The 25,621-nt window shown below is 41.2% G+C and overlaps 1 protein-coding gene across 3 annotated transcripts in view; it reads right to left on the bottom strand.

Annotated features, from left to right (window-relative positions):
- Nucleotides 1-1,127: 1,127 nt before the first annotated feature.
- LOC140726191 (lactosylceramide alpha-2,3-sialyltransferase-like) overlaps nt 1,128-25,621 on the bottom strand; it is a 102,517-nt gene continuing 78,023 nt past the window's right edge. For 2 of the 3 annotated variants that reach the window (XM_073042221.1, XM_073042220.1), the window contains one exon: nt 17,173-24,799. In XM_073042221.1, the coding sequence (XP_072898322.1) occupies nt 24,545-24,799 (255 nt within the window). In that variant the 3' untranslated portion in view covers nt 17,173-24,544. Of the gene's footprint in view, nt 2,966-17,172; nt 24,800-25,621 lie in introns of those variants that run through there. The other variant, XM_073042222.1, reaches the window with a different exon arrangement.

Below are 25,621 nucleotides of genomic sequence, written 5' to 3'. Positions count from 1 at the left end.
CAAAGCTTATGGAAGTAGAGATAGGAACATACACACAGTGGCCCCTGTACACGTGCTTGTTAATGCAAACACCTAATCAGCCAATCACGCGGCAGCAACTCAATGCATGAAAACACACAGACTTGGTCAAGAGGTTCAGTTGTTTTTCGGACCCAAACATCAGAATGGGGAGGAAATGTGATCTAAGTGACTTTAATTGTGGAATGATTGTTGGTGCTAGACTTGAATATCTCAGAAACTGCTGATCTCCTGGGATTTTCATGCACAACAATCACCAGCTTACAGAGAATGGTGTGTAAAACAAAAAAAAATCCAGTGCCCTGTTAATCAGAGAGATTAGAGGAAACTGGCCAAACTGGTTCAAGCTGACAGGAAAGCAAAATTAACTGAAATAACCACACATTACAAAAGTGGTGTGCAGAAGAGCATCACTGAACATTGAACATTGAAGTGGATGGGCAACAGCAACTGAAGACCACAGCCATACACTCAGTGGCCAATTTATTAGGTACAGGAGATACCTAATAAAATAATCACTGAGTGTATGTCTTGAAATTTGCTGTTTTGGGACAAGGCATTAAAAATTACTTTGAGCTACAATAAGAAATAAAATAAATAGTGCAGTGGAGGAATGGTCTACCAAAGTGATTTTAAAACTCTCTATTTCTAATTGTTTCCCACCATCCTTACACCATTAATGCCCAAAGTCCTCCAGGTTACCTGCACCTCTCCATCTCTGGCTCCTGACAGATCATTGACCAATGGCAACAATCCCTTTTGCTGTTTCATGTTTAAACTCTGGTGTATTCCTTCAAAAAGTCTCTGAAGCATTCATTAAAGGTTAAATATTTGATCAAGCTTTTTTTTTGGTTCAGTATCAAAATTTTGTTTGCTGATGCTTCTATGTTAAAGAAACAATATGTTGGAGTGAGAATATTACATAAATGTTTCACCACTTCTCTGGATAAAGATGGGCAAGGATGGTGAATGTGGAACAAAATATGAACAAAACAGAAGTACATTACCATTTGGTTGCAAATCGGTTTCCAAAAGTAAGCAGCATTTTCTTTACCTGTTTCACACTGTGAAGGAGGGGAGACTAAAAATTCCCTTCTTTGTCCCCCTCCAAAGGGTGAAAAACTCCAACACACTGTGCACTGTGGTAGTCTCCAAGGCAAATTAAATGGGCAGGACTCATCATTGTGGACACCACCCAGCCTTCAGAATCAGTCAAGTTTAATCTGAATCATCAGCATGTGTCATGAATTTTGTTGCCTTCGGTGGCAGCAGTACAGTGCAATACGTAATAACAGGAGAAAACTGAATTCAGTAGGTATATCTATTAAATAGTTAAACATAGAAATTATAAAGTAATGAGATAGTGTTCATGGGCTCAATCGTTTGGCAGAGGGGAAGAAGCTGTTCCTGAACCGTTGAGTATGTGTCTTCAGGCTTCTGTACCTCCTTCCTGAGGGTAACAATGAGAACAAGGCATGGCCTGGGTGATGGGGGTCCTTAATGACGAAGGCCGCCTTCTGGGAAGTGCTATAAGGCTATTATAACACCTGGTTTTGTCAACCAGGTAGTTAATTTGATCATCCATTGCTGTTTATGCCCCCCCCACCTCAGTTACTGCACTGCCACTGTAAACACCTTAAATCACTTTGTACAATACTGTTCACTTAGTAAATATACCCTGGTATTTATGTATTCATGCACAATTTATTTATATATACGTACTTTAACGTCTACCTTTATTTGTTTATATAATTCTGTATTCTCAGATTCAGTTTATTGTCATTTAAAAACCACAAATGCAATGCAGTTAAAAAATGAGACAACGGTCCTCCAGAATGATATCAACAAAGCACATGACAAAACGGACTACACCAGAAAATCCACATAACGTTTGGCAATCCCCAATCCAGAGTCCAGAGAGGCTGGTGCGTATTAATATCGCGCTACCATCTTAGCGCGTTCCCCGGAAAGGAGCTCCAAATCCACCAGACAAACAAGACCAAAAACTAAAGCTACAAGACCTGCACAAAACCACATAGTTACAACAGTGCAAACAATACCACAATTTGATTTTAAAAAAACAGACCATGGGCACGGTAGAAATAGTCCAAAGATGTTAAAAGACTATAAGTTCGAAAGAAACCACCACACAGTCTCCACAAGTCCTCAGGATACATGTATAAATGTATGTGGCAAATACCGTTGATACCTGATCTTTAATCATTGCATTACAAGGTTTAATTATAAAATAGTAAGGACAGCTACACAGCTATGGCTGTTGTGTAATGGTGGGCATGAGTTCATTCTTGGCTGTGTGTCCATAGTTAAAGTATGTCTAATATCCTTCCTGGTTCCTGAGTGATATTGATGGGAGCCGATACTATCCAGCTGTCAGCCGGTTGTCCCAATGTCTCAGCAAGCCGACGCCTCACTAATTGCTCATTGGCGGTGGTGGAGTGACTTGGGAATCCGCTGCTTCCTGAATAACTTCAGCAGCAGAGAGAAGGGGTGGGTGGGGGTGTTCTGAGAGAAAGGTGGTCTAACTACTCAGGAGCTCGCCTGGAAAAGACGGCTGGGTGGAAATGCCGCGGTGGTGCTCGGGAATTGAAAGTCACAGTGGGTTTTAATTGAAGTTAGCGCACCAGCAAAACCTTGGAGTGAGCGATAATTAAGAACTGTAGGAATGCTATGGCAGTTCGCAATTTAGAAAATTCGTATACATCATTGGTTATCGGGCATACATTTTTATTAGCAAACTTGCGTCTACTTCCCTGTACGTTTTAATTTTATTTCAATGTTAGCGTCACAGTGTCAAAACCCGTGCGACTGTTCTTCAAAGCAGCAAGTTCCCAACACCTCCTTTCCCTTGCCACTGGGTCTCGGAGCCCACCCGGGTTGGTTGCTCGAGAGGTGGTGGGCTGACGAGCTCTTCCCGTGCTGTCCAACTCTGCAGTTCAGAAACAATCATAGTGATGTTAATATCCTTGTACTTTTCAATACTTTCCATCCGTCCTTGCCGCTTTAGTATCCCGCAGCCCGAAATCCTTCGGGTTACCTGCATTCCCGCATCTCCAGCCTCATTCATCAACTTTAACCAACCTTACCAACGGCAACGGCGCCTTTAGCTGCAAATCATAACCACAATAAATTCTGCAGTGTTGAAAATTTAGAGCAACACACTCCAAATGCTGAGAAACTCAGCAGGTCAGGCAACATCTATGGAGGGGAATAAACAGTCGATGTTTCGGGCCGAGACCCTTCGTCGGGACTTAAGGTGCTTCGGATTTAAATTCTCGTGTGTTCTTAAACTTCCTAAAGTATTCATTAAACGTAAAATATTTGATCAAGCGTTTGTGCTTCAGTGGCTCATGTTGAGTCAGGAGTTCGCCTGCCTGACTTAAAGAGGCACCGAGATCCGAAAATCCACAGGCTCCCTCCTCTTAATGCGCTTTGCCTTTCTTTTCGTTTGTGCTCTACACTTCCCGCCTCCTCCAGGGGCCACCAGAGTTATGACGGTAGCAGCTGTCCCGAAGGCAGCAGGTCAAAACAAAACTCCAATGGATTCACGTGACCAGATTCTTCACCGATAGTATCAGGATCATGTGACCGCTGGTCCAAAAAGAAGCTGTGCGACCTCAGGCGATTCCCCCGGTGCAATACACCCCAACAAAGCCCGGTTCGACAGTATTGGTCGCAGGGGTGAAGGGAACACTGATCAAGTGAACGGTGCATTTGGAATCCCGCTGGGAGCGGGTCAAGAACCAGATGACTGTGAATATAACTGGCAAATGAATAATGTATATAAAAAAATAGCAAGTTCTCTTGCTTGTCACATGGTGCGAGCAGAATCATCTGCAGCTTAATGTGAAAAAGACTAAGGAGCTGGTGGTGGACCTGAGGAGGGCTAAGACACCAGTGATCCCTGTTTCCATCCAAGAGGGTCAGTGTGGACATGGTGGAGGATTACAAATACCTGGGGATACAAATTGACAATTAACTGGACTGGTCAAAGAACACTGAGGCTGTCTACAAGAAGGGTCAGAGCTGTCTCTATTTCCTGAGGAGACTGAGATCCTTTAACATCTGCTGGACAATGCTGAAGATGCTCTACGAGTCTGTGGTGACCAGTGGTATCATGTTTGCTGTTGTGTGCTGGGGCAGCAGGCTGAGGGTAGCAGACAGCAACAGAATCAACAAACTCATTCGTAAGGCCACTGATGTTGTGGGGGTGGAACTGGACTCTCTGACAATGGTGTCTGAAAAGAGGATGCTGTCCAAGTTGCATGCCATCTTGGACAATGTCTCCCATCCACTCCATAATGTACTGGTTAGGCACAGGAGTACATTCAGCCAGAGACTCATTCCACCGAGTTGTAACACTGAGCGTCATAGGAAGTCATTCCTGCCTGTGGTCATCAAACTTTACAACTCCTCCCTCGGAGTGTCAGACACCCTGAGCCAATAGGCTGGTCCTGGACTGATTTCCACTTGGCATGATTAACTTATTATTTAATTATTTATGGTTTTATATTGCTATATTTCTACACTATTCTTGGTTGGTGCGGCTGTAACGAAACTCAATTTCCCTCGGGATCAATAAAGTACGTCTGTCTGTCTGTCTCTTCTCCACAAGTAGTCAGTGTGAGGAGTGTATTGCCAGGCATATTAGTGGAGGGATGTTCAATTGGGAGTTACTCAAGTATCTGAAAGTGCATGCAGCCCTGTGGGAAGACATCATGTTTGTACACCAATTAACCTATTAAACCGATAAGTCTTTGGAGGAAACCAGGACACCTAGAGGAAGCCCCCTGCTCACAGGAAGGATGTACACCCCTCTTACAGACAGCGTGTTTGAAAGGACTAGATAGGGTGGAATGTAATGCTCCTGTTCTTCTTCACCTCACTGAAGTACTTTCAAAGAGGAATGTACTTCAACCCAACTGCCCCCTGGTCAGCTCCCATTAGTCTCCAGAAAATCAGAGGCAAATTTGTGAGGTAATTTTTTTTGACAATGTACTAGGTAGTACTTTTTACAGATTTTCAGCAAACCTTTCATAAAGAGTTATAGATTTTAGAGTACCAATTTTAGCCCATCTGTAAAAAGCCTACTGAGATAGGGATGGGGATCTGTGTCAATCCTGTATTACGAAGAATAAAGCTGAACAGGTGAAAGGTGTACCAGTGGGAGAGAATTTGTGTACTGATTATGATTCAGAAATCTATCGTTATTGAAAACGGTAAAATAGGAATAAAAGCTCTAAATTGGTTTGAGGCTAAGAATGGTTGACTGGGAAATGATTTAGCAATCGGGTCTGGATACAGATTTTCAATCACCCTTGACTATAGGAGGATGCCAGTGGAATTGGAGGACTCAAGTAATTTCAGACCATTCTATTTGATGTTGAAGCTGTGTACGTTTAGGAATCAATTCTTAGAGGACAGTGTAAGATCTTCACAATGGAAGTCACTAATTAATCAGGGTCCACCAGCTTACACGTGCTGGCCAGTGGTACAGTAGCATCTGCACCAAACTTCAAGATGAGCGGTCCTGGATTCACTTTCATCTGTGCTGGGTTGAGTGTCGAGCTAACAACTCAGCCTATATAAAAAAAACACAAAAAATATGCTAAAGAAATGACAAGGTTGCCGCCCAATACGACAAGAAGAAAAAACAACTGACTTTCATTCATTGTTTCTTGACAAATATTCCACCTGGCAAACTAATCAAAAAGTAGAAGCCAATGGGATCAAAGAAAGATCCAATATTGGGCCATTGGCCAGAAACAAAGAGGATTAGAATGATAAGTACATTGAAGGCAAGATGATTAACCAGCTCTTAGATGGCACAGTAATTGGCTGTGTTTGACAGAGGATGAAAACCTTAGACTGTAGAAAGATAATGAAAATCTGGTCAGTTGGTGAGAAAAAGTGGTTAATAGAATTTAATCTAAACAAATGCTGAAGAAAATGCATGTGGAGAAGAGTAACAAGTCAAGGGAATGTACAATAACTTGAAAGAGTAATTTGGAGAATAAACAGACCTTAGAAACACAGTATTTGTCTGCTCACCCATCCCATTGTGAATAATTTGGGGCCCAGCTCTGATCCCTGCATTTACATCCCCACTAATTCAACAAGCAATCCATTTATTCCTAGACTCTCTACAGATCACTGAAGGTATCAAGAATGTTTATTAAGGTCATAGAGCAATATAGCACATATATAGGCTCTCTCATCCAACAAGTCCTGGCTATTCACGTTGTCCACCGAGCTAGTCCTTTGTTCCAGAGTGTTTCCTTTAATCAGCATCACTAATTATTAGGTTCAATGATGAGCATGGATGGTGTGGACTGTTTCTGCACTAAATTCTCTATAAATTTTCCCCTTTATCTAGCTAACATCTTAAATAGCTAACTTAAAAATAAACTGCTTCATTGGCTGCAAAGTATTTTACAGCCAATAAAGTGTTTTTGAACTACTGGCAGGGCACTAGGGATAACATTCCTACTCTTTGAAATTACTTTTGGTGTCCTCTGAGAGCAGATGGGGCCTCTCAATACCTCTGTTATACATGTCTCATCTGTTCCTTGTGGTAGTATGATCTGCCAGCCTAAATTAACCTGAAATCACATGCAGGATGGATCAAGTAAAGATAGCAGATTTCCTTCCTTCAAGGAACAAAGTGATTTTTTTTTAAACAATAGCTTCACGCAATTATTATTGAACTTAGCATTTAATTGCAATTTCAAATTCCCAGCTCTCATGTAGCAAGCAAGTTTCAAATACTTGTCTCCAGATCCAGATTTCTGGATACTGATCTAGTAACCTACTGTATAATGCTATCTAACCTTGGATCTAATTTTTTTCTCATAATAGCTGCCAAATAGCTGGTCCTGAATTTTACAACAGTGAAATGCAGCAACTAAGTAGTCGAATAGCCCAAAATATGCAGATCTAAGAATCTTTTGCCTACATTCACCATCGTTACTGTGTAAAAGAGACAAATAATTCAGGAAATTACAATATGCAATTAGAATACAGAAATGCTGCCAGTGATTCCCATCTCCTCCACAATCAACAGAGCTGATGCAATCAATGGATATGAATTCCATCTTTTTACAGATTGTTAAATCCTGTTGAACCAGGTGAAGACTAGTGTTAAGACAGTTTATCTAGAGATACTAACCTATACTTCTTTGGAATGTGGGAGGAAACTGGAGCACCCGGAGGAAATCCATGTGCCACAGGGAGGATGTACAAACTCCTTACAGACTGTGGTAGATTTGGACACAGGTCACTAGTGCTGAGACGGCATTGTGCTAACTACTACACTACGTCAGCTTTCCAAGTCCCAAAAATCTGATTTTGCACAAGTGATGTCACTCTCTCCATTGCATGATAATTTCCATAGATAGTAAAAATGGGTCTGCTATAATTTTAACTACAATTATACTTCAGAATCTGATTTGATTCCTTGTACATGCCTGAAGTCTTATTTCACTTCCAATAGAAAATAAAATCAGAATCTAAGTTTTTTTTTAAGCTTTCAGAGTCTAATGGTCTGCATTCCTTGCCTGTTAGTTTCACGGTTACTGGGCATAAGCTCTTCTAGGTCAACAGTGTTACCCCTTTGTTACTGACCACAAACATTAAGGTGCAGAGACTGATTCAATTTCATATTTAGTAGTTTCACTATTTCTCAAAGCCTTGACATGCACAGAAAAAGAAGCTAATCAACCCTTAATTTACTTAACCTTTTACATTCCTCAGACTTCTAAAGGTAATAAAAAATATTACTAATATTAGAGGTATATCTTATAAAAAATCTCTAAGCTTTACAAGAAAACTTATTTTCAAACATTTATCACATTTTCTAAGACATTTTCCAAAAATAAGTTTCATCTTTGTCACATAATGGATTTTAAATTACACCTTCCATTCAAGTTCAAGATTAATTGTCATTCAACCATACATGAACACCCACGAATACAGCTAAACGAACAGCTTTACTCCAGGGCTAAGGTGCAAAACACAGTAGCAACAGTCACAAACAGCACGAGGTACATATAGCAGATATAAAGTAGCAGGCAAATATATCAGTAAAGTGGTCACACAAAAAAAAAGTCTCAGACCCAGAATTCATAAATGTTGCAGCAGAATGCGGAGGAACAAAATATGGCTTGTCTTCTGCCGAGCAAACACTGGGGAACAGCACCAACTCCAGCCTGGACACTGCACCATACTGTCTCTGGCACTCTGGTGTAGTGCACCAACTCCAACACCTCTCCCCTGGGCAGCTGCAATCAGGCAATGCCATGGCTTGAGGCCTTGTCTGTGCTACAGCCGAGGCTATGCAGCTTCCCTGCCGTCTGCCAATAAACCAGTGAATCAGACTTGCAGCATCGCACATTAACAATGTCCAACAGGGTCTTGTGATCACAAGAAGAGCAATGAAGATGATCACCTGTTGTTAGACTACACACCGTCCTCTCACCCCATCTCCTCTGATGCAGGCAACGGCACAATCTGCTCCAAATCCTGCTCCTTCAGTTTCTCCACCAACCAGTAACTCACTGATGGGGTAGACCTGCAGCACCTTACGCTCTTACTGTACTGCAGGACATTATCTGCATCCCATGCAAGAACCCAGTGGTGTCATTAAACACCCACTAGCACTCAATTATTACTTGACACTTTTCACTGCTTTTTTATATAATATATCCATTTTCAACATTATAACTCAATGTGCCTTGCACAGCAGTAGTGCCAATCTCAATGCTGACTAGCCTCAACATTGTGACCTACCTTTAGAGAGAGCATATTAAGTGTTTGTACAGAAACTTCAATGCAGGAAAGTCCTATAGGGGTAATGCAGTAATGTAGTGGTTAGTATTACAGCACCAGCAACACAGTTTCAATATTGCCGATGCCTGTAAGGAAGAAGATGATTAGCCCTGAACTCGGCAGTGGAGTTATCGGGGCACCATCATGACGGTGTTTCCGTAGCAAGCTATTCTTGTTTTTACGAGGCCGAGTTGCTAGCTCGACACTCAACCCGACTTGGATTCGAACTCAGGAACCTTCATTCCGGAGTCCAGCACTGATATTGCGCCACCAAACAGGACTGATGTCTGTAAGGAGTTTTTACATTTTCCCCCTTGACCCCATGAGTGTCCATCCCATGACCTTGTCACATTTCAAAGACATATTGGTAATTGGTCACATGGATGTAATTGGGCAGCACAGCCTCATTGGAATGGATGGGCCCAATACTGTGCTGGATCTCTAATTGTAAGCTGAAAGGTTGTTTTTTAAAAATATTCCTTAAGTATACTTGCCTCAGAGTGGAACATTTCATCAAATTTGATGTCAACTTCCATGTTACCCTCATCTTCATATGACGCCTCTGATTCTTCATTTCCTTGACATTTTACTCTTCATTTATGGAGATAAGCAAATAATATCGACTAATCACTTACAGTACTCCCAGTCACTGTCAAATATTCTTGGCAGCTGCCACCTGTAATGCCAATCTATCAGTTTAAAATTCCTACTGCATCCTTTTGATGATGCCTCTGAGCATATCAGCACAGAAAATTATGTTGTGGTTTGTCCTCAACCAAGAACAAAAATGTAAAAACTGAATGAGGTAACAGAAGATAAAACTGAGAACAAAAAAAGAATAATGACACAAGTGAAAGGCTTACGTAACATGTGAAAGAATGCCAAGCAAACAGTATGCATTGCAGTGACAACAAAAAGTGCTGGAAACGCTCTGCAAGTCAGGCAGCATTAATATTTCATTAATATTAATATTTCAGGTTTGGAACATTTCATCAGAACTGGGGAAAAAAAGAAAAAGTTGATTTCCAATAGCAGAGCTGGTGGAAGGATAAACAGAACTTCTCTGATAAGCAAAATCAAATGAAGTTGCTCAATACAAAGTACTGTATCTCTCCTCTCCAGTATATATTAGGCCCTCCATTTGGTTGGGTTGACCATGGATGTAGTGTTCTAGCCGTCTAAGTGATATGCAGGCCAATACACAAACCAGGGCAGTACAATATAGAGGGCAAGCTGTTGCCCCTGCAGGAGGCTCCCCCACTCCACCCAGCTGATGAATCCAAAGGAATGGCGGAGACCAATAGCTTGGCACCAGCAATGTTGCAGGAATTGTTAATCAATGTAGGGCTTGAGTTAGGGACTCCAGCTCTACATTTTTCCTCAGAGTTTACTCCCAAAGCCCTGCCCAAGGCAGCAGAAGTTTGAGATCAGTGACTTCCTTCTCCTAGGTGAGCTGCCAACCCCCATCTACCCAAAGCAGGGTTGTAAGGCACCAGTAACCTAACTTTGCCCCTTCTCCTGTCAGTAGAAACAGTTCCACTAGGCTTAGTAGCTAAGCTACACATGAAGGCCAGGAGATCCAGGTGATGGACACAGTCGTCAGAGGCTATTTGAGACACATACCACTGGGAGCATTTAATAGGTAGTGGGAGCTTATCCCTCTGACTATGGCAACCTTACATGCAGTATGTATTAAAGATAAGAAATTGACTTGGGTAGGCAGACAGAAAGAGCAATTTAAATCAGACACCCACAGTCACAAGGACCTCAGAAAAAGGCTTTAGGTTTGATCCCTGTAATGCCATACAAAGGGATCGAGGGCAAAAGGTAAAAGAGCCCTTGGGGGCATGTGATCATAATATGATTGAATTCACCCTGAAATCTGAGGAGAATCTAAATCAGATGTATCAGTATTACAATGGAGTAAAGGGAATTAAAGAGGAGTTGGCCAGAATTGATTGGAAAAGAATATTGGCAGGGATGACAGCAGAACAGCAATGGCTGGAATTTCAGCAAGCAATTTGGAAGGCACAGGATATATACATCCGTAAGAAGAAGTATTCTAAAGGAAAGATGACAACTGTGGCTAACAAGTTAAGTCAAAGCCAACATAATAGCCAAAGAATGGGTGTATAAATTCAGTAAAAGTTAGTGAGAAGAGGATTGGAAAGCTTTTTAAAACCAACAGAAGGCAAATTAGTAAGTCATTAAAAGGTAAAGAGGAAATGCAAAAGTAAGCTAATATTAAAAAGGATACAAAAAAGTTTCTTCAGATACACAAAGTGTAAAAGATACAAGAGTGGATATTGGATCACTGGAAAATGATCCTGAGAGGTAGTAATGGGAGACAATGAAATAGCAGATGAACTGAGTAAGTATTTTGCATCTATCTTCACTGTGGAAGACACTAGCAGTATGGTGGAAGTTCTTGGTGTCAGGGGCATGAAGTGTGTGAAGTTAGAGAAGGTTCTTGGGAAACTGAATTTTCTGAAGGTGGATAAGTCTGGATCAGATGGTATATACCCCAGATTTTTGAAAGAGGAGGCTGAGGAGTTTGTGGAGGCATTAGTAATGAGCTTTCAAAAATTGCTAGATTCTGGAATGGTTCTAGAAGACTGAAAAATTGTAAATGTCACGCCACTCTTCAAGAAGGTTGAGAGGCAGAAAAAACAATAGGCCAGCTAGTCTGACCTCAGCAGTTGGAAAGATGTTGGAGTCGATTATTAAGGATGAGGTCTCAGGGTATTTGGGGGCACTTGATAAAATAAGCTGTAGTTAGCTTGGTTTCCTCAAGGGAAAATCTTGACCAACAAATCTGTTGGAATTCTTTGAAGAAATAACAAGTAGGATAAACAAAGTTGATGTTGTGTACTTGGATTTTGAGAGTTTTGACAAGGTGCTACACATGAGGGTGCTTAACAAGCTACAAGCCCATGGTATTACAGGTAAAGTTCTAGCAAGGATAAAGCAGTGGCTGATTGACAGGTGTCAAAGATTGGGAATAAAGGGAACCTTTTCTGGTTGGCTGCTGATGACTAGTGGTGTTCCACAGGGGTCTATGTTGGGACCAATTATTTTTATGTCAATGATTTGGATGATGGAATTGATGGCTTTATTTCAAAGTTTGCAGATGATATGAAGATAGGTGGAGGGGCAGGTAGTTTTGAGGAGGTAGAGAAGCTACAAAAGGACTTGGGCAGATTAGGAAAATGGGCAAAGGAGTGGCAGATGGAATACAGTGTTGGGAAGTATATGGTCATGCACTTTGATAGAAGGAATGAAAGGGTTGACTATTTTCTAAATTAAGAGAAAATACAAAAAACTGAGGTACAAAGGGAACTTGGGAGTCCTTGTGCAGAATTCACTGAAAGTTAATTTGCAGGTTGAGTTTGTGGCAATGAAGGCAAATGCAATGTTAGCATTCATTTCAAGAGATCTAGAATATAAAAGCAAGGATGTAATGTTGATAGTTTATGAAGCATTAGAGAGGTCTTGTGAGCAGTTTTGGGCCCCTTATCTTAGAAATGATGTGCTGAAACTTGAGAAGGTTCGAAAGAGATTCACCAAAATTATTCCAGGATTGAATGGTTTGTTATATGAAGAATTGATAGCTCTGGGCCAGTGTTCAATAGAATTCAGAAAAATGAGGGGTAACCTCATTGAAACCTATCAAATATCCAGAAATGCAACTTGAAACTGTATTACACGAGGAGGCCATACATCAACTCTATGCAGAAACGCCGGCGAGTTCTCTGGGCCCGAGCTCATCTCAGATGGACTGAAAGACTGTGGAACAGTGTGCTGTGGTCAGATGAGTCCACATTTCAGCTAGTTTTCGGGAAAAAAGGGTGTCGAGTTCTCCGTGCCAAAGATGAAAACGACCATCCTGATTGTTATCAGCGAAAGGTGCAAAAGCCAGCATCTGTGATGGTATGGGGGTGCATCAGTGCCCATGGCATGGGTGAGTTGCATGTATGTGAAGGTACCATTGACTCTGAGGTGTATATTAGGATTTTAGAGAGACAGTTGTTGCCATCAAGGCGATGTCTCTTCCCGGGACGTCCATGCTTATTTCAGCAGGACAATGCCAGACCACATTCTGCATGGGCTACAACAGCATGGCTTTGTAGATACAGAGTGAGTGTGCTTGACTGGCCTGCTGCCAGTCCAGATCTATCTCCTATTGAAAATGTATGGCGCATCATGAAGAGGAGAATCAGACAACGGAGACCATGGACTGTTGAGCAGCTGAAGTCTTATATCAAGCAAGAATGGACAAAATTTCCAATTGCAAATCTACAACAGTTAGTATCCTCAGTTCCAAAACGATTAAAAAGTGTTATTAAAAGGTATTAACACAATGGTAACCATTCCTCTGTTCCAACTTTTGATGAGTGTGTTGCAGCCATCAAATTCTAAATTTGTGTATATTTACAAAATACAATTAAGTTGGTCAGTAAAACTATTGAAAATCTTTTCTTTCTACTTTTGTCAGTTAAATAAAGGTTCCCGTGAATTAACATATCAGATTTTTGTTTTGGAAAATATCCCAACTTTTCTGAAAATGGGGTTTGTAGTTGCAAGAGGGCAATTATTTAAACATGAGGCATTTCTCCTTTGAAAGAGTGACTCTTTAGAATTCTCTACCCAGAGGATTGTGGAGGTCAAAGCATTGGAGGTTGTGTAAAGAGCAGGTAGATAATTTTCTGAACTGGGAAACTGAAGGATATATGGTACTGGCAGGGGTGTTGACACTTGGGGCAAATTGAATGATCAAACTGAATGAGGAAATAGCTCCAAAGGGGCCCGAATCTCTCTGGCTACCCCTGCTTCTATCTGCTTGGTCTTTTGTACAGTTTTTAAAAGTTATCCATAAAAGAAAACTTTGGCCATGTTTGTGCGCAAATCTAAATAAATGCAATTAAAATAAAATATATGGAATTCTGTGCCTTATAGAGAGGTCTAGACCAAAGGCTAGAAAGTTAACTTAAATCAGTATAAAGCACTAAATTTTGTTTCATAAATCAGCATAAAGCATTAATTTTGTTTCAATTTACATTTTAAGCATCAGATTTCAGAAAAGGTAAGTTAGACCATAAGATATAGGAGCAAAATTAGGCCATTTAATCATGGCTGATTTACTCTCCCTCTCAACCCCACTCTCCTGTCTTCTTGCCATAACCTTTGACAACTTTAGTAATAAAAACCTATCAAACTCCACTTTGGATATACCCAAATGACTTGGCCTCAATAGCCGTCCGTAGCAATGAATTTAAAGGTTCACCACCCTCTGGCTAAAGTAGTTCTCTCTCATCTCTAAGATGTCTGGAGAAAGTACATAAAAGGTTTACTTCATTGATTTCAAGGATACTGGGTCTTAGCAGCATGTGTAATCAGTACAGTTTGGGTGATTCACAGAATTAAGAAACCCAGCAGGAAATTTAATGAAAGTCACAAAGTGTTTAGATAAAATATTGTTTAAAATCTTCCCTAACAGAAAAGGATGTTTTTCATGCTTTACCATCAGGCTACATATAACCCTTTAAACCAATTTGTATCTTTCAATGGTCTCTCCTTGTCTGGACCACCAGTTTGCTATTGTGTGGAAATTCTTTTTAATCATTTGGCAACTTGCATTTTAGGCCCTATGATTGTTTTCTGGATGAGCTTTCAAATGGATATATCCAAGTGAAACTTTTTCCCTACGTGCCTCCAGGTTTTGTAAAGATCTTTTCAGCTTCTAGTTTACTTTCAAATTTTTGTACTAATATAGTGGAAGTCAAAGTGTGTTTCATCTCTGCTTGCCTATGCATGTTCAGCATCTTGTCCCAAGAAAGTTCCTAGATGGAAAAGATCCAGGCTTTTGTTGAAGAATTTAGTGTTTAAATGTATTCGGAGATGAAATTGTTCTCAGAAATACTTGCAAAGGCCATGTTATCATACTTGAGTAACAATGCAGAGGGGAATTTTATTATTAATTTAATGAACAAAAGATCACAGATTATCGCAAGTACAGGCTAAGCATTCCTTATCCAAAATCCCTAAACCCCTAAAATTTTTTGAGCACTAATGTGACGTGACAAATGGAAAATTCTACGAGGGGCTGGAAAGGTTCCAAGGTGATGCATAGGTCTCTGTAACCCAGACAGTTCTGAGAAATGAACAAAAGTAATGAAAAATAGAACACTGCACAAAGTGAAACATGAAGCTCTCAGTCGCATATTGAAAGAATAGATTTGTCAGCAGAGTGTCACTTGACAGCATATTGATCCTGAAACAGGCAAAGGCCTATCAGGATAAACTGAAAATTGAGGGTAATCGTGAGTATTCAGTAGGCTGGTTTCAGAAATTTAAGAAAAGACACAGCCTGAAGAGAATTCTGGTCACGAAGCAGCAGAGAAATTCACCGATGAGTTTGCCGCTGATGAAAATCAAACATGCTGAACAGCTGCATCAGTACACGTGTGAGATGAACAAGTGTAAGAAAAAGACTGCTTACGTGCAGTACATAAATACATAGTCAGTTACGAGGGAAATGCCAAACAGCTACTGTCTGCCCACCTGGGTGGCCAAGGTAGTGATAGCTATTTTTTTTTAAATGTAATATGAAACTACGTCCTGTGTATATACAGTTATGCATATGTAATGTAAATGGACTTCATGTTTAGACTTGGATCTCATCAAGGTATCTCATTATATAGAATCAAATATTCCAAAATACAAACATCTGTAACACTTTTGGCCCCGAGCATTTCAGATAAGGGGTGCTGAGCTTGCATTATGCGGGTTTAAAAATATGGCTACAAGAAATTTCAACAGCCCGCTTTTTATTCTGTCTATGAAGTACCTTGTTGCAGATTTCAGTGCCAAGAAAGGAATCTGAAACTGTCCACAAATTAGCAATGCTTTCTTTGAATGAAAGCAGTTTACTGCTATAATCAAAATCCCTTTCTCTCAACACTGCTCCCATCATTACCAAAGCTCAAAAACACATCATAAAGCAGAGGAAAATGTAAGTATACTTGTATTCCTGCTTTGGAAATTATAAATTATGGATGAGATACAAACCCAAAACAAATAATTCTACAAATCACCTGAGGAGTTCAGCTATAGGCACTGACTTTATCAGTTACATTCTCACAATCAATGCACTGGCTTCCGCTGACAGCATGCCAAAGAAATGAAATGCACTCTGTGGTTACCCACTTCTGGTTAAGTTATAAATGTGCGTTATGGAACAACATTAAATAATTGTTTCATCAGTTAGTTCAAGTGAATTTGGCAGGGAACAACTATTTCTCAACAAAGTGGTTCAAACCACCAACGAGAAGTTGGAGGGAGGCTCGTGACCTGCAGCTTCTCCGCCACAGATATATATATTGCTATAGGAGACGGATTATATAGATAGAAGCTGTTGTGATAGGGCAGCACAAAAACATAGTGTTTAACACATTGCTTTACAATGCCTGCAAACACAAATCGGGGCTCATTTCTCATCACTGCCACAAAGGAGTATGCCCATTCTCCCTGTGACTGTTTGTGTTTCCTCTGGGTGCTCCGGTTTTCTCCCACATTCCAAAGATGTGTGATTAGGGCTAGGGAGTTGTGAGCATGCGGTTTTGCATATTCTCCTGGTGACTGTGTGGGTTTCCTCCCACGTGCCCAGCACAATCTTGGCTGATTTGATTTGATGTACATGATGCATTTCTTTGTACATGTGACAAATAAAGTGAATCTCTAATCTCTTCATTATGCACAAACAGGTTGACATATTTCTTTCAATTCGATAGTGAATAAGTTACTAGATGCAAGTTTCTTCATAGTGTATGAGGTTATTAGAAACAGATTTTGTTACTGTCTATTTTGTATATTACATAAATATTTATGTACAGGTCAGCATTATTAATACAAACAAGTCTAAAATACACTTTACACAGTTAAATTAAAAGATAGAGCTTTTTGATTCCATTACTTAAAATTCAGGGCTTGAAAATAATCCGTGTTCAATCTACAAAAAGCAAAATAAATGAAAAGTTACAAACAAAACTGGAAGAATTTGGTAGTATAATCTTATGTCAAAAAATCCTCAAAAAATTTAACTTTACTTCTGTTTGGACATATGCATCCAAGAGATTTCCTCCAGAGTTCAGAATTACTGTTATAATTTAAAAGTATTAAATAAATGCCTCAAACTCTATTGTGGGTTATAGTCCACGGGTAGTTGCTAAGCAGCATATTATTAAAAGGCACAATGTCAGTCTGTACAGTTATTCATAAGCCATTTGTGAACGTAGACAACATTTGTACATATTTTTATCTGCTTTCTTGTTTTTCTTTATTAAAAGTATTTATTTTAGGAACATGCAATGTAAAAACCACAAAGTAATGGACATTCTTATTAAATTATACAAAAGATTTGGACAATCTTAAATTTAATGAGAAATAATTTGTTCTCCATCCAGCTGCAACTTAAACATCAGTGCACTTTGGAATTCTGTGCATCAACAAGTAACAAACAAAGCCCTCAGAAATAAGCAGATAAATAAATACAAATCAGGGCTCAAAATTAATAGATTAAGAATGTAAAGTTCTGATCTAGTTTTGCCTCTTAATTCCCTAGTCTTTCCATTTAATGTCAATAGCAAGTATCCTGTTTCTTTTAAGAATACATTGAAGCTCCATTTTCTAATCCTTCCAATTATAACACATTAAGGAAATCAAATACTTGATCCACTAAGAATTGAAGTATGAACTCTGCTGCTTAATTGCAAAAATAATTCACCACATAACAATTCAATAAAGAGGCAAATACATTAGTTTTTATATTGTTCAGTAAATATAAAAACACAAATTTCCAGTTGATGTTTTAACATTTGAACATACACACTCACTATTCCAGTTTAGTTTGCTAAAACAAATTACTATTATGGCCCATAACTTAGTGAAAAGCAAGTTAAGAGGCAAAGTCATTGTTATACACAATCCTGCTGAGAACAATTGGTACCGTTCTTCAAGTTTTATCAGTTCCCAATTTTTCAAAATTATCTTAGCATTTACCAGAAACCCTTCACTCTGATAGAACCTGCCATTGCAATTAGCCGGGTTCCTGGAGTAATAAATTTAGAAAGCAACAAGTTAGTTGCTTAAGAGTCTCATGAACAACAGTCCAAGCTTCCACAGAGAGTTTACTGAAACAGTCCTTACAGAGGTTCCAAGGTTGCCAAGCCAAGGAGTGGTAGTGGGGATAAGCTCGCACTGTTTAAAAAGTGCTCCTCACGGCATGCGTCTCAAATAGCCTCTGGCAACCAAGTCCAACTCCTGGCCGTCTCGCGTGGTTTAGCCTGCAAGCCCGGCGGAACTGTTTCTACTGACAGGAGAAGGGGTGAAGGCGGGTCCTGGCACCTTAAAACCAGTGCTTCGGGTAGATGGAGCTCGTCAGCCTGGGAGGGCAGTCCATCTAAGAGAAGGAAAACTCTGATTTTAAACCTCCGCTGCCTTGCGGCCATACCCACTCATGGAAAAGGCTTCGGGAGTAAACCCTGAGGATAAATCCGGAGCCGGAGTCCCCAAGGCAGTCCGATGTTACGTTCAACCTTGTTCTGGCAACTCCTGCGACGACGTCGGTGTCAAGCTGTATTGGCCCCTGCCTTTCCCTTGGACAGCATCGGTGGCATGGAGAGGGGAGGCGTGCTGCATGGGCAACTGCCGATCTCTCATAAAACCTTGCCCAGGCCTGCGCCCTGCAGAGGACAATCCAGCGTCGCCTCACCGTGGCGGCAAAACATGGAAAGCAGCAGTCTACCGGTTATAAGCCTGCACTCGATTGGCGTTGAGCAAGGCACCAGGGGTTGCTTTCGACGGAGGGAGAGGCCATCGTGCCTCACTGGACAGCTACCGCCCGCCTCAAGCTGGGCAGCCCCCAACTAATAAGGTGCTGTCCCGCCACAGTCCGCCCGCTTCACTGGGTGCATGGGGCTTAGGGATACCAATATCCTGAATCGCGGTTTGTAAACATTGCACCAAGCAAAACAACAAGGAAACAAGGCAAGAAGCCAGCATTCAGACTCGGATGTTGGAACGTACGGACTATGACAACCGGTCTATCAGACGACCTTTGCGAGATCACTGACACCTGCAAAACAGCAGTGATTAACAACAAACTGCTTCGTCTTCAAGTGGACATCACAGCGCTCCAAGAGACACGGCTTCCAGAATCAGGGACCCTTCGTGAGAGACAGTACACCTTCTTCTGGCAGGGGAAAGGCAAGGACGAGACCAGAGAGCACGGCGTCGGCTTTGCTGTGAAAAACTCGCTGCTGAAGATGGTGGAACCCAGCAAGGATGGATCGGAGCGGATCGGATCTACTTACTGCGGCTGCACACCTCCGATGGGCCTGTCAACCTTATTAGCGCTTACGCCCCAACCCTACATTCCACACAAGACGCAAAAGATGAGTTCTATGCATCAACTTTTAAGGCAAATACAGGCGATCCCGAAACAGGAACAGTTGCTGCTACTTGGCGACTTCAACGCAAGAGTGGGTGCTGATCACGATTCCTGGCCAAGCTGTCTGGGACGGTATGGGATCGGTAATTTGAATGACGACAGACAGTGACTGCTCGAGCTTTGCGTGCTCCACGGCTATGTGTCACCAACACCTACTTCCAGGCCAATGCTCAACACAAAGTTTCCTGGCGACATCCCCGCTCCAAACACTGGCATCAGCTGGACCTGATCCGCACAAGACGCAACCACCTGAAAAATGTGCTCATGACTCGGTCCTCTCAAAGTGCTGACTGTGACATGGATCACTCCCTGGTTTGCTGCAAACTCAGACTCCACTGCGCCAAGCCTCCAGGCAAACAGCGTATCAATGCTATTCCGATCCAAAACTTAACCAAAGCGGATATTCATCAAGTCACTGGAGGACGCCCTCCTTGCAGACCCACCAGGAGGAGCTGTTCAGCAGAGATGGGATTCTCTCAGGGACACCATCCACAGCACTGCATTGAAGACCTTCGGGAGGAAGCGGAGCAAGACACAGGACTGGTTCGAGGCAAGCGCGAATGAGCTCAATGCGACCATCGAGGAGAAGCACGTTGCACTGTTGAAGCACAAACACCAACCCACTCAGGCAACATTGCAAGCGTCGAGGACAGCTAGGAACAACGCACAGAAGACAGCCAGACGCTGTGCAAATGGCTACTGGCTACAACTATGCGAAAGTATCCAGTTATCAGTCGACACAGGCAACATTCGCAGAATGTATGATGGGATCAAGAAAGCCATCGGTCCAACCCAGAGCAAGACAGCTCCACTGAAATCCAGGACAGGCAAGGTCATCAAAGACAAAAGAAAGCAGATGGAGAGATGGGTGGAGCACTACTCCGAACTCTACTCCAGGGAAAGTGATAACTCAGACAACGCGTTAGCCACCGTGGAGGAGCTGGACGTACTGCTGAAGAGCTGAGCAGAGCCATCGACAGATCACCCACTGGAAAGGCACCAGGGTTGGATGGCATCCCACCAGAGGCCATCAAGTGTGCAAAGGGAGTTCTGCTCAACCACCTGCTGGAACTACTCTATCAGTGCTGGGAGGAGGGAACGGTGCCGCAAGACATGAGAGACTGCAACATTGTCACCTTCTATAAAAACAAGGGGGACAGAAGCGATTGTAACAACTACAGAGGAATCTCGCTGCTGAACATCGTTGGGAAGGTCTTCGCCTGCGTGGTCCTGGGCAGACTACAGAAAATCGCCGAAAGGGTATACCCCGAATCTCAGTGCAGTTTCAGGTCGGAACGTTCCACAATCGACATGATCTTCTCTCTTCGACAGCTGCAAGAGAAATGCCGAGAGCAAAGACAACCACTCTACTTCGCTTTCATCGACCTCACAAAGGCATTCGACCTTGTTAGTAGAGACGGCCTGTTTAAAATCCTCGCCAGGATTGGTTGTCCTCCGAGGCTCCTCAAGATAGTCCAGTCGTTTCATGCGGATATGAAAGGCGTTGTTCAATTTGACGGCTCTTCATCAGAGGCTTTCAACATCTGCAGCGGTGTGAAGCAGGGCTGTGTGCTTGCTCCCACCCTATTCGGTATCTTCTTCGCAGTCATGCTGAAACATGCGTTTGGAACTTCAACCGATGGAGTTTACCTTCATACCAGATCGGACGGAAGGCTGTTCAGTCTGTCCCGGCTGAGGGCAAAATCCAAGGTCCGTGAAGTACTCATCAGAGACATGCTGTTTGCAGACGACGCAGCGTTGGCGACACACTCTGAAGAGCAACTGCAGCGACTTATGGACAACCTCTCAAGAGCCTGCCAGGAATTCAGCCTAACCATTAGTCTGAAGAAGACCAACATGATGGGCCAAGGCGTTGAACAACCCCCCGTCATCAACATCACCAATTACGAGCTGGAAGTAATCCACAAATTCACATACCTCGGCTCCACCATCACGGGTCGCCAGGCTGACCAAGAGAGTCTGGGAGAACAGAAAGCTAACTATGAACACCAAATTGCAGTCTACAGGGCATGCGTCCTCAGCACACTGCTCTACGGCAGCGAGACCTAAAGCCTCCACTCCAGGCAGGAGCGACGTCTCAACGCCTTCCACCTTCACAGCCTGAGACGCGTTCTGGGCATCAAATGGACCGACCGAGTCACCAACACCGAAGTCCTTACCCGCGCCCAGTTATCCAGCCTCTTCACCCTCCTCCAACAACACCGCCTCCGCTGGCTGGGACACGTACATCGCATGCCGGACGGGAGGATTCCAAAAGACCCACTGTACGGGGAACTGACTACCGGCAAGAGAGCACGGGGACGTCCTCATCTTCGTTTCAAAGACGTCTGCAAAAGGGACATGAAGTCAATGGACCTGGACGTCAAAAGATGGGAAGACGTCACGAACGATCGCTCACGCTGGAGACGAGAACTACACAGAGGGCTGGAGCGAGGAGAAGAGAAACTGAGGCTTGCCGCCGAGGAAAAGCGCGCTCGCTGAAAAGACAACAACACGGCAACACTGGAGGCTTCAAATGCAATCGCTGCAGCCGAGACTGTCACTCCCCTGTGGGCCTGTACAGCCACAACAGACGCTGCACTACCATCAGCAGCTGAATCAAAACTCTCCAGGCACAGATCCATGGTCTCTCGAGACCGACGGATGCCACACACCTTACAGATCAAAAGTAGTCAGCAATCGCTGAATTCAGAGGGAATAGTCAACATCTTCAATATTCAAATAAGCTTTAAAATCTGGGAACTTGCAATGATTTTCATGGTTTATTCAAAACTGTTATTTTGTATCTTGATTGCTAGATATTTGTAAAATCTATCTGAAGCCGCATTTCATCCTCAGCAACTGAAAGGCATATTCCAGACTAAATTACATAGCCAAATTGTCAGAACATTAAGAATACTGGTCGTCTAAAGTTAAGGAAGTGTATGCTATTATGGGGACCAGACAAAAGAAAAAGGGTTGCACTTTCAAGTGTTGGCTGGTAGCATACGTTTTCCAATGTACAAATATAATAATCTTCCCTATAATAGATTATTTACTTATTTGTTGATCAATGCCATGTTAAACAGTGTTGTAATATGCTGATGAGAAAATTCAAGCAAAATATTTTAGATTTTATTCATTAATGCAAGATTTAAACTGAGTAATCAAGAACTGAAGTGTATTGATTTTTCCATTTCAACCTAACTGTCGCAGAGATATGCAAACCAACATGATTCAGTTTACATTATATATTAGTTACTGGCAGACAATTTTCTCAAGACAGGAAGATGCATGGTATAGGGAGATATAAAGATGGATAACTGAAATAAAGCTTTTGAAACTAAAGTAGCGAAATTTACCAGATTTAAATTGTAAACAGTAGAATATCAGGTGAAACTGTGAATATCGCACTGCTTTTGATTGTATTGGTATCTAGTTGAGGAGATGTGACCTATAAAGCCTTTGCTTATATGACCAAAGCTTTTCTTGAAATATTCATGTCCCTCCAGTGGACAAACCCTACTTGTTTCTGCCCAAATTATGATGATCATTTACTGCATGACAAAATATCTTGGTGCAAAATTTATGGCCATCAGCAAGCAGCTTGTCCACATGCACTGACTACAGTTCCAGCAAGAACATTTCCACTAGGCAGAAATTTGAAGTTGCGATTAACACTGAATCATTATATACCAATTGAAGATTATTTCCTTCATTTGTGCGCAGAAGCAAAAAAGTGAACAATGTTCACCTTATTTGCAGGTTTCAGGATAGACAGGAATACTTAGTGAAAGAGTATTCAAAACTCAAGTATTAGGCACAATCTCAAAAATTGAGAAGAATTTCATTAATTTAACTGTAAACTATAATTGGAAAAAAAATGAAAGGAAGATCTTGTTAAAAAAAAAAATCAGTGCCAAGTCAGTATTGTACAAAATATGCTCTACAAGATGGGATATCACAAAAAACGCTCCATCTAGTCAAAATTGATTCATTATGCATTTAGCATTAATAACTGTTCATATGCATGTCTACACATGTAACCTATACAACACTGATTAGTTTATTTTACTATAGTAGCTACACAAAAATGTTTTAAAATTTATTTAATTAAAATTTAATTGCCCCAGTTTATTTCCTCATGATACAGAATGTATCAAAATGTAAACCCTGTATTTTCTAATCATGGAACACCCACCGACTCTCAAATCTTTGGCAGCTTTTAAACTTTTCATATTATGAAATTGACAGTAATAGTGGTATCAAACATTAAGTTTTACTCTCACTGTTCTTCACACAAACTTAAAACAAGATATAAAATAGACTGCTGATTGCCTATCAGTTTTTCTTATAATACCAGTGAAGACCAGACTCACTCCACAGGATTTATGTAATAAGTTATTTCAAGGGGCAAAATTAGTATTGCTACACATCAATTCAACATAAAAGGGGTATGAAATAAATTTAACTTTAGTTTGTCTAGATCACCACTGCTGTGATCTAAAACAGAAATTCCCATTGGACAACCACAGTTAAAAGATTAAAATAGCTAAGTGGAAATTTTGGATATGAAAGGAATCTGTTTACTTACTGAACAGCTGCGTGTTTCTTTACAAACTGATAAAATCTGATGTAACTGCCAGATTACACCATCAAAATAAAATGGGAATATGCTATTAAGTTTCACACCTACAACATGCAGTAAAACAGAATTTAAATTGTCCTGTACTCACCAAAGTACCGAGCTGCCTTTCTCAAGATCAGATATTAAGTTTAAGACTTAACGATCTTGCTTTGAGAGATATCAAACATCATTACTGCTATTTAAATAACAGGGAAATTACAACCATAATTTATATTAAATTGGACTTAAAGCCTATAAATAACCAGGGACACAATAATGCAATGAATATTATGGACACTCATTACCAACACCTACTGAGTTCAATTTGCAAGTTAGCATGTCAAAAATATTTTTCTCAAAGTTGCACTTCCAGAATCTGATTAATGATGAAACTAAGTATACTTTGAAACTACTTGCCAGGAGCGTCAAAATTGCAAACTCTCTTATTGGTAGCTAAAAGGCCCATGTTAACCAGCCTCAAATAATGTCTTCTCCTGGAAGGCTGTTTCTTCTTGTTAAGACATGTAAACTTTAAGGTTGCGGTTTTTTCAAATGCAAAATTTGCAGTAAATCCCTCCACTGAGATCTGTCACAACACCTTCTTTAATCAAGTTTTCTAGGAACTGCCTCTCTTTATCCACATTGTGCATAGTTTGAGCTTTCATAGCAGTCATCGGGACATTTTCATAATAGTGCAAAGGCATCTCTGGCTGGCTTATGTTGTATCCAAATCCTGCCAAGCTGACTTCGTCACATAAATGAGTCGCCAGAACAACAGCACTGACTCCCAAGGTAGGAATATTCTGAAAGTGCAAACACAGACAATATTAGGTTAATACATAGCACCATCCAGAGACAGAGAAGCAGTTTCACCGACAGGTTACTATCGATGCAATGCTCCTCAGACAGGATGAAGAGGTCAATACTCCCCAATGCCATTAGGCTTTACAATTCTACCGCCAGGACTTAAGGACTTTTTAAAAGCTATTATTAATGCTTTTTGAGATGGTGATTTAGATGCATATCATATTTTTTTTTACTGAGTTAAGTATTGTATGTAATTAGTTTTGCTACAACAAGTGTATGGGACATTGGAAAAAAAGTTGAATTTCCCCATGGGGATGAATAAAGTATCTATCTATCTATCTAATAATGAAACACTTCTGTAGCTCCATGGAAGATTGTATGACCTGACATAGACTGGCATTTGTTAGAAGTAAAAAGAAAAGGAAAAATTAAAACTGATTTGTTAAGTGCATTTAACTATCATGTGATGGAAAAGTATAGTGGTTGTACTCAGATTTATACGGATGGTGCTAAGGAACCTGAAACAGGAGTGACCGGGTTTGGGGTGGCTATACCAGCAAAAGAAATTGGAATCAGCAGAAGAATATCTAATAAGTTAGGGGTGTATACAGTGGAGATGTTGGCAGTGTTGGTTGCGTTACAATGGGTGGAGAAAGCTAGACTAGTCAAAGTGTTGATATGCTCAGATTCATCCTCAGTTCTAGCAAGTTTAAGGTCTTTTCACTCTGGCAAGATGTACTTTATGAAGTCCTTCAGTCAGTCACAAGAGTTGCAGATCAGGGAGGTCAGGTTAAATTTCTATGGGTTCCAGCTCATGT

The sequence above is a fragment of the Hemitrygon akajei genome, chromosome 4 (assembly GCF_048418815.1).
Source record: "Hemitrygon akajei chromosome 4, sHemAka1.3, whole genome shotgun sequence".
Taxonomy (NCBI): Eukaryota; Metazoa; Chordata; class Chondrichthyes; order Myliobatiformes; family Dasyatidae; genus Hemitrygon; species Hemitrygon akajei.
Note: the sequence above shows the minus strand (reverse complement) of the source record. Positions and strands in the feature narration are given on the sequence as shown.